The sequence below is a fragment of the Ictalurus punctatus genome, chromosome 20 (genome assembly GCF_001660625.3).
Source record: "Ictalurus punctatus breed USDA103 chromosome 20, Coco_2.0, whole genome shotgun sequence".
Lineage (NCBI taxonomy): Eukaryota > Metazoa > Chordata > Actinopteri > Siluriformes > Ictaluridae > Ictalurus > Ictalurus punctatus.
In genome coordinates this window covers 21,580,262-21,592,680 of record NC_030435.2, presented here as the reverse complement: position 1 = coordinate 21,592,680, position 12,419 = coordinate 21,580,262, and the positions used below count along the sequence as shown (strand labels likewise).

General features: G+C 44.3%; 1 protein-coding gene across 2 annotated transcripts in view; it reads left to right on the top strand.

Moving 5' to 3' along the window:
- The first annotated feature begins 217 nt into the window (after window positions 1-217).
- The window catches only part of zcchc2 (zinc finger, CCHC domain containing 2), a 28,091-nt gene continuing 15,889 nt past the window's right edge, over window positions 218-12,419 (top strand). The window contains exons 1-3 of one of the 2 annotated variants that reach the window (XM_017495773.2): window positions 218-1,101; window positions 5,753-5,855; window positions 5,969-6,039. In XM_017495773.2, coding sequence (XP_017351262.1) covers window positions 412-1,101; window positions 5,753-5,855; window positions 5,969-6,039 — 864 coding nt within the window. In that variant the 5' untranslated portion in view covers window positions 218-411. Of the gene's footprint in view, window positions 1,102-5,749; window positions 5,856-5,968; window positions 6,040-12,419 lie in introns of both variants that reach the window. The other variant, XM_017495772.2, reaches the window with a different exon arrangement.

Below are 12,419 nucleotides of genomic sequence, written 5' to 3'. Positions count from 1 at the left end.
GTTTTCAGTGCTAGTGTTTAGCTAGCTAAATTTGTAGCTTGTCATTAGCTGCTTTTTTTTTTAGCCCGACGTCCATGTTGCTTAGCAACAACAGCCTCGCTCTGTGTTTCTGTAATTTGTGTTACAAAAACAACTTCCGAGTAATATGAAAGAGGAGATTTTAGGACCCAGTGGTTGCTCAAGGGTAGACGAGTGGGCGGAGTCAAGCATTGATTGACATAGAGGCTCGGCGAGCGAGTAATCTGGCAAACTGACCACACTAAACTAGCTAGTCACGGTAGCTCGCGAGGAAAATAATAACAATAAGCGAAAAGAATTCCGGTTTAATACGTAAACGATTCCGTAGCGAATGTATAAAAATCAGTCGGAAGGTGATCTCTGTTACCGATGCCCGCTCAACGGTAGTTGATAATGCTGAAGATGAGGCTGCCAGCGGCGGAGGGAGACAACGACGCGGCCGAAGGCGAGCGACGGGAAAACAACAGCGGCGAGCCCGGCTTCCTCCCTTTTAACCCCGCGTTGGATGACGAGGTGGGCCGCAGACAGGCGCGCGCTCCCCGGCAGCTCGACAAGGAGGCGGTGTTCGAGTGGTTCGGCTTGCGGCTCAGCCCGGCCAAGCGCGTGGAGTTCATGTGCGGTCTGCTCCACATGTGCCAGCCGCTCGAGCTGCGCTTCCTGGGCTCGTGTCTCGAGGACCTGGCGCGCAAGGACTTCCACATCCTGCGCGACGTCGAGGCTCGCGCTAACAGCCCCGCCGACCTGCGACTCCTCACTGACGTCGCCGACCCGGTCGTGCTCTCGCGGCTGCTCGTCTGCCTCTCCCTGCTCGGATCTAAGAACCGGGAGTGTGCCGGGATCCTTTTCGGCACGCTCAGCCGAATCGACCTCCTGCACTCGAGGAGTTGCTGCGGGTTGAATTTACCCGAACCGGGACCGGCTGCGGCTCCGCTGGAGCAGCTGGCGTTGCTCTTCGCCATGGCCTCGCTGCACCCGGCATTCACTTTCCACCAGAGGGAGGTCGTGCGGACGCAGCTGGAGCGCGTGGAAGCGTTATTGGAGGAGCGGCGCCTGAGCCACTGCGCATGCGCAGCTCAAACTCTGGTAACTCAAATATTAACATTCAAGGAAAAGTCCACCCTGAACCAATTTATATAGGTTTATACTCAGACATTCCTAATGTTTTTTAGCCATTCTTGTGCCAGCCTGGTGGTCAGGGTTATACTCTTGTTATCCCTTTGAGAACTTGGTGCTTGTGCCTCTCTGACGTACCGGGGTGACACTCAGTACTTTTACATGGACGATAATATTCCGATATTAACTCGATACTCTGATTAAGAAACTACCATGTAAACAGCGATTTCTGATGACCTTAATCCTGCTCAAGTCATACTCGAAATAAACACAAATCGAATTAAGACGTGAAGTATTCCTATTTTAGTCGCATTATCGAAGTGTGTTACTGATATGTACACACCTTAATCACGCTATTAACGTCATGTGTGAAATTCTGGAGGGAACGTCGGACGGCGTGGCGCGGGGACGTAATGACGTGTGCCGTTAATTGATTTATGTTCTATAACACGTAAAACGGGTAAATGAAAGGAGTATTCTAAAAGCGACTCATGTAAACACCTTAATCAGAATATTGTCTTATTCAGAATAAGGTCAATAATTAGATGACTGCTGTCCGTGTGAACGTAGTCACTGTTACTGCGATCACATCTCAAGTTTGCTTCTTACTTACAGTTTTACATCTCATTGCCGTTTTGTGTTATTATTTACGACACATCCAACCCAGAAGTAGTACCGGAGCAGACGTCGGACTCCGAGTCCCAGAATGCATTGCAGCTATATGAGCTAGGTAGCAATCTACGAGATGACGAGCACGATGGCATTGACGGCGGCATTAGCACGAAAGTTGAAGCTTTGGAAGCTTATTTTGAGCATACTGTATAGATGAGATGAGAGAGCCGGACAGACTGAAAGGATTAAAGTGCCACTGCATCGCTCTATCAGCAGGCAGTAATGTAGGAAACTTTTTGCTGATTGAAAAGAAAGAAAGAAAGAAAAAAGTCAACTCAATTTATTAATAAAATCTCAAAAAAGAGATCAGATATTGTTTATAAATATGGATGTGTAAGTCTTTTGAGTTAAAAGGCGGTGCTTATCTTATAAACAACAGCGAGGGGGGGAGCTTACAGCAGCTTCAAGACAACCTGACGACAACGAAACATGACATTTCGCCGTATTTCGTTTATACGACTCGGTACTAACTAGGATATCGCCATATTCCGATTAATAGCGGAATATTGACGTGCATGTAAACGTAGTCAATGATATCGTGATAAACACTCACAGTATGCTTTTCTGAGAGTATCGTCAGTATTTTTAACACTAATGCAGACTTCCTCATGTACATGTCTGAACGTCCCGTTTCCTCCGTGTTGACTTTTTCATCACGAGTCCGGTGAAACCGTAGAGCTCTGTTTAAAACGAACCAAACAAAAATGATCATGGTGACGATTCAGTGATGCTTTTGTTTACTGCTTTTAAAACCATAAAGATGGCTCTGCGTCATAGAAGTAGCCGACGATACCTGTCGTATTATTATAAGGAAAGCTTGTTTCCGAGACCCGATTCAGGCAGCTGTAGACCGTGATGAACAAGTAATGGTAGAATTTCCCCACTTGTGCTCCTGGTGTCACCCTGCACTGCCTGTTTTAGGGTTTTTACTGCTCGAACACACCTGACTTGACGCGTCAGCTCATTAGGAGGTCCTTCGTGAACGTTAAAATAAGTGTCTGAGAGCAGGGAAACCCCAACAGAATGCATCGCGGTGCAGTTTATTTCGTGACGAGAAAGCGCTGATCTAAACAGCTGCGTTCTGAGTCCGTGCTTTGGGTCAAGGATTCAGGATCTCCAGGAGTGTGTGAGACAGGAGGGCTGGGATGACTTTATAAATCAAAACCTTGTTATTTGCGCTGTAATTTAGGCCTAATCTGTCAAGTCAACACAAGGACATACAGCATATAGAAATGAACATAAAACACATTAGGGTTATTTGATATCAGGGCTGGGTGATGAGATAATATCAGTATTGTGATGCATTATTCATAATCAGTATTTTCTCAGGCTGGATATTTTAAAATCTATCTTTGTACAGAATGTTTCATATTTTCCCCCCATACTAATTTCCAGGGAAAAATAAGTAAGGAATAAGCTGATGCACAAAGAGGTACCTCACCCGAGGTTTATTATTTTCCAATAACCGCCTGTACCGAAGTGTTTTATTCCCCTTATACTATAGCGATTTGCCAACTACTGCAATTTTTAAATGTATTAAATTGTTGACACGTCATACTTGCATATTTTATCCACTTATAGTTCCATTTAATGTGGCGGAACCTCCGTGAAACTGATCAGTTCCTGCTAAGCCTACGATTTGACCCGGATCAGATTCGGGAATTTAACGACGCTGTGATGTAATGTGTTCTATATTCGTTTTTATAGGGTGTGTGTTGAGTAGAAACACAATTTCTTGAAATTTCTCGGAATCGGATTTTTCGACACGTTTCCCGAAAACCCGACACGAAATCCCATCGATCTCAACTTGATTTGACCAGTCAAATCGGACAGCAGGTGTTAGTAGATGCAGTCTTTGACGTCAGAGATTTGCATCGAGATCATTCTTGACGAAACCAGCACGAAAGCCGGTCAGGAAAGGACCTGGCCTTACTGTAGTAGTACACGTACCGACGGCGACTACAATCTAAAATATGAAGTCGCAGGCGCCGATGACGTTCCGCTACGGATTGGCTGTCAATCATTCGTGTCGTTTAAAATGTTTCGCTACAAACAGCTAAAAGATTGTTTACTCTCTTGAAATCCAACTTCAAATCCATGTCCCTATTACTCGCGTCTGCGTTTGTTAATGTTTCATGAGGCTGCTATCAGATTGAGGAGTGAGGAGTTTCACATGACTGACAGCTGCTCAGTACACGTGCATTCATGCCTCTTGGTCTCTGGGTGTGGCCTTGATAAGCACAAGGCTTCCTATTGGTTGGAATGGTGAATACGACTCACCTGAGTTTAGAGAGAAGGAAGTGCGGGTTAGAAGATTTAGAACTGGTTGTGTTGTGATGTTTAATAGGGTTTCAGGCATTCTGGGATAACTAGGCTAGCGGCTGCACACTTGTATCCGACCTGATGGTTGGGTTTTGTTTTGTTTTTTTGTTTGACTGAGAGCATTGCCATAATGACCGCCTGAGACGGGCGTTTAGACATGGATGTCCCGGGTGTGACTGCTTCTATTCTTCTTGCGTGCTTTTGATCAGAGGAACGGGCCGTCTCGGTTGACTAGCTGCATTATGAGATCGGTATTATGTTGCCACTATGGGACTCGGCTGTATGTTTGCGCTTGGGACATTTTTAGTTCCCCTTTATGTAAGGACTCTCCAGATTTGATGTAACTTCCTACGTGGTGTTTCAGTGGCTAACGTTTGGAACGTTGTAAATTCAAATTCCAGGACTGCTGGAAAATGACCCTAGGCCTTTCAGCCGCTCAACCGCATCAATCAATAGTAAATGGTTTTGGATAAAAGTGAGTAAATATAGCTGGGTGTAACCTGAAGGCTCTGCTTCATCACTTAGCCCTTTCCCTCCAAAGCTGTCCTATCAAGCGCAATAAATAAATAAATAAATAAATAAGCCTGCAAATTCGCCATCGTCGTGATTGTCGTCATGAACCCTGTCTCAAATCTAAAACCTGTGACCTTACGTTCAAAAGTGTTGACTAATCTCGAAAATCCAGAAGTCTGATCCACAGAACAGACCTTTCGGTAGGTTTGAAGACTATGTAAGAGGTATTAGGATTCATCAGATGTACTAGGAAAACTGTGTTTGTTTGAATTTGCACAACGTACCAGAGAGCACAAAAAGAAACGACTAGCCGTTTATATATAGATATAACGTAAGTGATGACGGGAACTTGTTTGGTGGACGTTAAACGTAATAAATGGATAGAAAGTTGTGATGATGTGCTTTTCTTGAATAAATTCAAATGATAACTATTGGCAAGCTGCTCGGATGTATAAGTGGATTAAAACACTTCGGAACGTGTCGTCATTGGGTGGTGATCAACTTTGGGTGGACGGCGTGTTTGGTTTGGTCCTCACTTTAGAAATGAATTGGGTTAGATTCGTATCCGTGTGGGATGCATGCGGAGTCCCTCCGTATCGCTTTCCGTTACGCCGGCGCTTCTTTCACCGCACACGCCTGGAGTTCAGAGTGACGCTGTGGATATCCTCTTCTTCATTCTGACCTTTAGCTGATGTGGCTGTCAGGTTCAATTTGCCATGACATGGTGGATAAACCACTGAGGCCAAAGAGAGGAAATGCCCCTGGATGTCAGGCTCTGCATGCTTGGCCACTTAATCGAGCCACCCAGTAATGGTTGGTTGCGTTTCCAGAACAAATTCGAACTTTTTGTCAAGGGTGTGTATGTGTGCTTGGTACTTAGCTTTGTGAGGGCTTTGTTAAAGGATTAGACCACGCAAAAAAAAATTGCTGAGTGTAAAATATTTCAAATGGTTTGTGTGATACCAGTGAAAGGAAAATTTGTAAATGGCTGGATGAACTGGGTTTTATAATGGACTATTTGACTAATTGTTTCTGTTCCGGTAGTTTTTTTTTTTGTTGTTGTTTGTTTCTTTTTTGTAAGATTTACTTAGCGTATTCTCTTTCGCTTTAGCAGAGCCAGTTTTCCCAGCCGGACGAGCTCTGTCCACGCCCCGAGGGGAGCAGAACATGGCCGTCGTGTCCGATCCAGCACCTCGGCGGCATCCCTCCGAGCCAAGGTACCGTACACGGCGCGCTTCCGGGGTCTCGGTTGAGATAACGTTTCCCGTTCCTGAGTCATGCAGCAGTAGCAGAGCTCTGACTCCGAGCTCCTTTCTTTTTCATGTTACAGTGGTGCACATTGAGAAGATCAAACTGAAGGAGATCTCCCTGGCAGGAGACAGCACGGAGTACAGCTTCGAGGTAGGTCTGCGAAATGTCACCCGCCTTTAGCTGTCACCCACTGAGAGAGAGAGAGTGTGTGTGTATGTATGTGTGCGTGTGTGTGAGAGAGAGATTCTAGGAACAGTTGCTGATTCAGAATGACACGGTGTGGATTACCCGGCATTAAGAAGAGAAATCTGCTGCTATGTTTAAAATGAGGTCCATAAGGTTTACTTAAAAAGTTTCACGTTAATTCCTTGACATACCGAGTATTTGAATATATTTTGCATGTAAATGCAACGTAATCTCTGAGATTTGTTTTCCTTTATAATTCCACCGTAGTGTTTGTTACTGATATTTTACAGCGGATATAAAGGAAAAAAAAAAGTCTGCACACAAATAAAGATGTAAACATTTACAGGAAAAACAAGTGTAACTAATCACTAATACTTTGTTAAAGCTTCTTTTGCTTGTGGTACAGCACTCGGAGTCTTGATTTGCCTATTTACTTCCACTTTTCCTCGCAAAAATGCTCCAGATCTGTCTGAACACAAGGAGATGTCCCGTGCGCAGCCTTCTTCAAGTCTTTCCACAGGTTTCTGACAGGATTTAGATCTGGGCTCTGATTGGACCGTTCCAAAACGTCGATCATCTTCCCTAAAATGTTTTTCTATATGGGTTATTTATTTATTTATATATTTTTCGTTTTTCCACTTGACTTTTGTTGGTCGCTATATCACATTAAATGTGGGGAAACGATCTGGCAGGATTTATATTGGTTTCAGATTGTTATATCATGAAAAAACTGTGGTTTTAACAGGGGTGTGTAGACTTTTTTTTTTTTTATCCACTGTAGATAATAGTTAGCTAAATCCAGACAAAATACAGACATGGGACATTTAGCCAAAAAAGACTAGGAAATATGACTTCCTTATGAATTAAAATGTATTCCGACAGCTTTACTGTACTATATTTCAGAAGCTTAGCTAGCAATTGACGCTAGCTGTGTCTAGGGTACAGGGGGTCATTCCTGTGTTCCCAGGGTCCTACAGTATGTTCCCCAGTTCGATATTCTATTAACACACATTAATTAAGTAAACTTTTCCAAAGGTTTGAGGTAGTCAGGACTCGTTTCCCCAGCGCCCTGTTAACTTTATTACGTTTTAACTTTAACCGCCAGAGGCGTATTTAAATGGATAACAACATGCATTTAGTTTCAAATCCATCCTTCATCCACACTTGAAATTGATGGAAGTTATGAGCTTGGGAAATGAACTAGGTTGTACACGCTGAACCCTCATTCGTGCTGCTCTAAAAATAGCTGTTAGTCTACAATCATACGTTCATAGAGTTCAACTCCGTGCATGAACAATAGTGAAATGTATAGACTAAACTGAAGAAATGCCGTCCTGTAGCCTAGAAAACACAGTAGACGGTCATGAAAGGAACAAAATGTTAAGTATGAACATGTCAGAGCTCTCGCTTCTATTGAAGCCTAACTCCAGCTTTAAATCACCTATATGTTCATTATGTGCCATATAAACCTGGGGGAACGTAGGACCCTGGGAATATCGATACGCTCCCTGTTTATAGTGTCGTTTTGGTCCGACCGAATCTTTTCGTGGTAATTTATCAACACATCTGAGGAAAACGTTGATGTTTCCAACAGTTTTGTCTTGTTTCTGATGGCACTGTACCTCTACATTGTCTCTATTCGAGACATCCCGGCTGAATGCTAGGTAGCTAAACCGTTTGCCACAGTCATTCGTTAGCTAATTCTTGGTGTTCGTATTTCCCAGTTGCCTAGCAACAGCGTTCTCGAGATTTTAACGCCAGAATGGAGTCATTTATTTGCCGTATGATTCCAAAATGCGAATTTATATGAACGAAGCTAAATACCGAATGCATTTATTCGTCAATTCGTAAAAAACACAAGAACTGCGCTACTCCAGTGTGAAAAATCCAGTTCGTCTGGTACAACGTCAGACGAGAAGCCATGGATTTATGTCAGTTTGCGTATACGGAGACGCTCTGTTCCAGGTTCAAATCGGATCATTAACGTGAGTTACTGTAACTGCGTACAGATTTGTACAGTGTAATTTTGTATACAGATTACACCGTCGAGATTCACGACGGATTATCTATTGCACCTTTTGAAAAGAATTTTGTGACACTTCTCCGTTTCGCGTCAAGGACCCGAAGGAAAGAGTTCAAAGAATGCTAGCTATTCGTTTAGGACGGACGTGACGGCGTGCTATAAAAGGAGAACGAACTAGTGCGTGTCTACAGAAGCCGACGCGCTGCAGTGGCTGAGCTGCGTTAGTGGAGGATTTGGCACACACCAATCGTAGGAGGTGCTCGTCCACTGTATAGTCATCATTTCGTTGAGCGTCGCCTTTTGTGGAGTTTTGTGCACGTCGTTCAATCTATATTTAAAGTCCGCATGAAATCCGAATCGACGTTTTATGGCTTTTATTGTGCATATGTTCGCTTTAAGGTTATCTGTAAGCTAGTGCGTGACGAAATTCGCTTTTAGAAGATTTATGCGTTCAGAATGTACAGTCTCTCTCTATCACCGATTCCGTTCTGCACTTCAGCTTCTCGTCAGATTTTCTATCCAATCAAATTGCTCTCTAGAGTCTGAAGTGTCCCGCCCCCGACGTTATAAAAATCACCTTGCCTAAAAGATATTGGCTATTTTAAAAACAGGCAAGGAGCCACTCGATACGTCTCGCCCTGACTTCCTGTTTCAGTGGAAATTACGTCGAATAACGCTTTAAGGCACTTCGGAGACTTTAAATCGGTTCACGTGCTTGTTTGGATGATTGGCATTTATCAGCATATGCACAAGTGTGCACTTTTATAAATCTGGTGGGAACTTGTTTGGTTGTACCTAACGAAAAGCCATAGGTTCCTTAATTCCTGCTAAATTTGCAGGTTTGTCAGCTAAAAGGGGTTAACCTGTTCCTTTTGCTTGTTGGCGCACGATGTTCATGTTGTACACGAGCTACCCTGTTCCATTTGCATTATGCATGGAGCCTGAAAATGACACGGCCTGCGCGCTGGATAAATGCCATAGCGAACTAGCGATAGCTTAATTTTTTTTTCCTCAGAGGGACACTTAGCAGTAAACATCCGGTTGTTGACGGAATGGACGGTCCCTCTGGTTCAGACTGAGAGAGAGTGGATGGCTCAGCACCATCTCTCTCTCTCTCTCTCTCTCTCTCTCTCTCTCTCTCTCTCTCTCTCTGTGAAAAAAGGTCCTTTAAGGACTTATTTTGGCTTCTCGGTTGTCTCAGTAATTGTTGCAGGGTCACTGCTGTGGTTCTGAGGTAGGAAAAAGTGAGTAAGTTTAGCCAGGAAGACCTCCCTTCCCTGAGTACACATTCTCACACACACACACATCCTGCTAGGCCTCGGCTGATAGAGCGGATAGGATTCCTGGAGATTCTTGGAAAGACTGTTGGTTTTTTTTTTTGTTGGTTTTTTTTTTTTTTTCTTTCTTCCTTCCACAGTGAAAGTGCGACTTCTAAATATGCGGGCAGCAGTCGGGGGCCGAATCAGTTTTTGTACTTAATTCAGAAGACGCTGTAGAGAAGGTTGCTCTCCGTGAACCCAATTCAGCGTCGAGTGTCGGCGTCTCTCTACAATGCCAGCTTCGACCCGTGCTAATTATTCAGCGTTTTTATTTATTTGCGTCAACACGTGGGGAGAAAATAGAAGTGCTGGAGCACACCACAGCTATTTAAAGGGTTATAAATAGAGTTTTCCTACACGTTTGGCGTTTCTGGAAACCTAACGCGATTCCCTCGGTTCAGTTCAGCCAAGAACGCTTCCTTTCACAATCCCAGCCTTTATGTACTGTATGTCACATAAGAGATGTACAGTGGGCAAGTGAAAAGAGCTTTTAAACCAAGCAAATGGACCAAAAGTATCAGGTGTGAAAGCGTCCGAAACAATTTAGGGGAAGTTGAAATGCGTCCATAAAGGTGGTCAAACCAGCCATAGCTAACAGGCTAAAGCCTGGGAAAATTGCTGACAAATGTCCCCGAATTAGTTTTCTTCGCCGACCGAGACAACCGGTTAAGTCTCAGGACGGCCATTGCCCTCGAGGAGAATATTTTGCTCTTCTTCTGAACCAAACTCGTCCACAAGCGGGTTGAGAAGCAGCAGCTGCATTTCAGAACTTACACAAGTCAACTAATGAATATTAATGAGCACGGGGGTCTGCTTATGAATATTTATGAGTAGTTGGGCGGCCCCTGTTTAAAAAGAAAAAAATAAGGCTGAGAGTTAGAGAGGCAAAGAAATTGAAATTAGTACGTGTCTCCAAAGTCGCTCAGGACTAAAGTAATAATAATAATATTACTACTACTACTAATAATAATGATAATATGTAGCACCTTTTAATCTTTTAAGTCTTGTGGTGGACTCTGGGATTTGAGCTCGATTCAGGCCTTGGGAAAGGTCATTCTCAAGCACTGAGTGTTTTCTTAACACAAAGGAGCTTCCTTACCATGCAAAACAGTATTCAGCCTTTTCTTTTCTCCCAAAGTGCGACTCATTGTGCCGTTTCGAGTCGGAAGTCGTAACCGCACGTTCGTGCAGAAACACGATTTGAGGTAACGCTTTGAGGATTTGAGGTTTTCTTCCTGTGTCAGGACGATCGCGAGATTCAGACGTTAAATACCGATTGGTCGTTCAAAAAGGGGGCGATGTAGAGGTGTTTGCTACATTTTGAGATTTAAGTGGGTCAAGCGTTTTTCCCTATATTTATCTCCCACTTTGTCGTATGTCCTCTTCGTCCACGCTCCAATTTGCACCAAGAAACAGTTAAGAAAAAAAATACCCCCCCCCCTCTCTCTCTCTCGATAACGCTGTCTCGTTTGTGGGATAAAGACATCGTTGCTGACAGATTTGCATCTACGTGTGAGCAGGGTGCAAGTGTTCTCACTACTGACTAGGAAAAAAAAAAAGATGTTAACGTTGCTGGATGTCTAAGAAATTAAGCGTTTTTTCCTCCAAGATAAGCTGTCATTATCAAACCTTTAATGAGCAAATCTTGTCGAATTTGCAGTGAACAGAAACCGAGACCAAAATTTGCTGTTTAAAAAAAAAAACGGTTCCATATGTCTGCCATTCCCCCCCAACAAAAAAAATAAATCTGTGAAGCATTCAGGCCCGTGCGTAAAAGCTGGAGGTTTTTCTATCAAAGCAGTAGGTTTTGATTTGTTGTCCTCTGAAATATGCAGCTCTTGGCTCGACTCAAAAGAGCATCTCTCCGACTTTTTTTCTTCTTCTCGCTCCAAAGGGAGGAGCGCATCCATCTTGTAGTAGTTCTTCAGAGGCCGGAGGCGTGGGCGAGACATATTGAGGACACTTACGAGGACGTGACTAGCCTTCCGGCCGCCTCCTTTGGCTTTTCCCCCCGATATTAGCGAGCGGTGATGGAGAGTCGCTCTGACACTGCCTGCAGTAGAAGTGTTCTCGGACGCCGCCGCATGTCATTACAAGTTCAGCGAGTGGCAATCGAGTGTGACAGCAAATCGGTTCAGTTCCTGCTGTGAGCAAAATGAGATTTACACACTCGGGGATAGACGGAGCTCGGCAGAGCTCGGGGGGTGGGGAGGGCGGGGATTTCGCTTTTTTTTTTTGTCCTTGCCTGGTGGTACGAGTGCGCGTGCACTGATTTGTTTTAGCAATTATTAACCAAATCCTAAGCTCCTCCCATGCCTGGTTTCCACTACTATCTATGATGAACATCATCGCAAATGTCTCACTGGCTGAAATTATGGAGCTAAATTTGTGCCAAAAGTATTGAACGTAACGTTTTCAAGAAACGTCGTATAGACCTATGCATCGAGAGAAGAAAAAGACTCTGAAACTGAAAATGGTGAACTGCTAAGCTTCGTTTTCGCTAATCGTGGTTTACGAACGCGCTGCCGGAGTTCTCGTTTACGCTCCGCAAGTTTACGTCCGCCATTCTGGCACAGACCTCTCGTGTGGCCGTGGCTTAACGGAGACGGGCTCTCATTGGCTAATGAGATTTGGATCGACAGCTCCCTGAACTCTAAGTAGAGACTTCAGTGGCGCGAATTTTGGAGCGCGTTCCGGACGCGCTTCTGCGTATAGTTCTAGCGTTTACTTTGTAGTGGAAATGACTTCCTTATTAATACCGTGTATTAGTTCGTAATCGATGTTTGAGGTTTGGGTAGTGTCGCACGAGCGGTACGGAGCGGCATCGTCGTCATCCTCGTCGTCTGGACACTCTAGCTGTCGATCTAAATCTCACTAGCCAATGAGAGGAAATCGCTGTTAAGCCCCGCCCACACGGGAGGTTTTGTGCCAGAGTGGCGCGCGTAAAACTGCGGAGCGTAAACGAAAACTCTGGCAGCGCGTTCGTAAACCATGATTAGCGC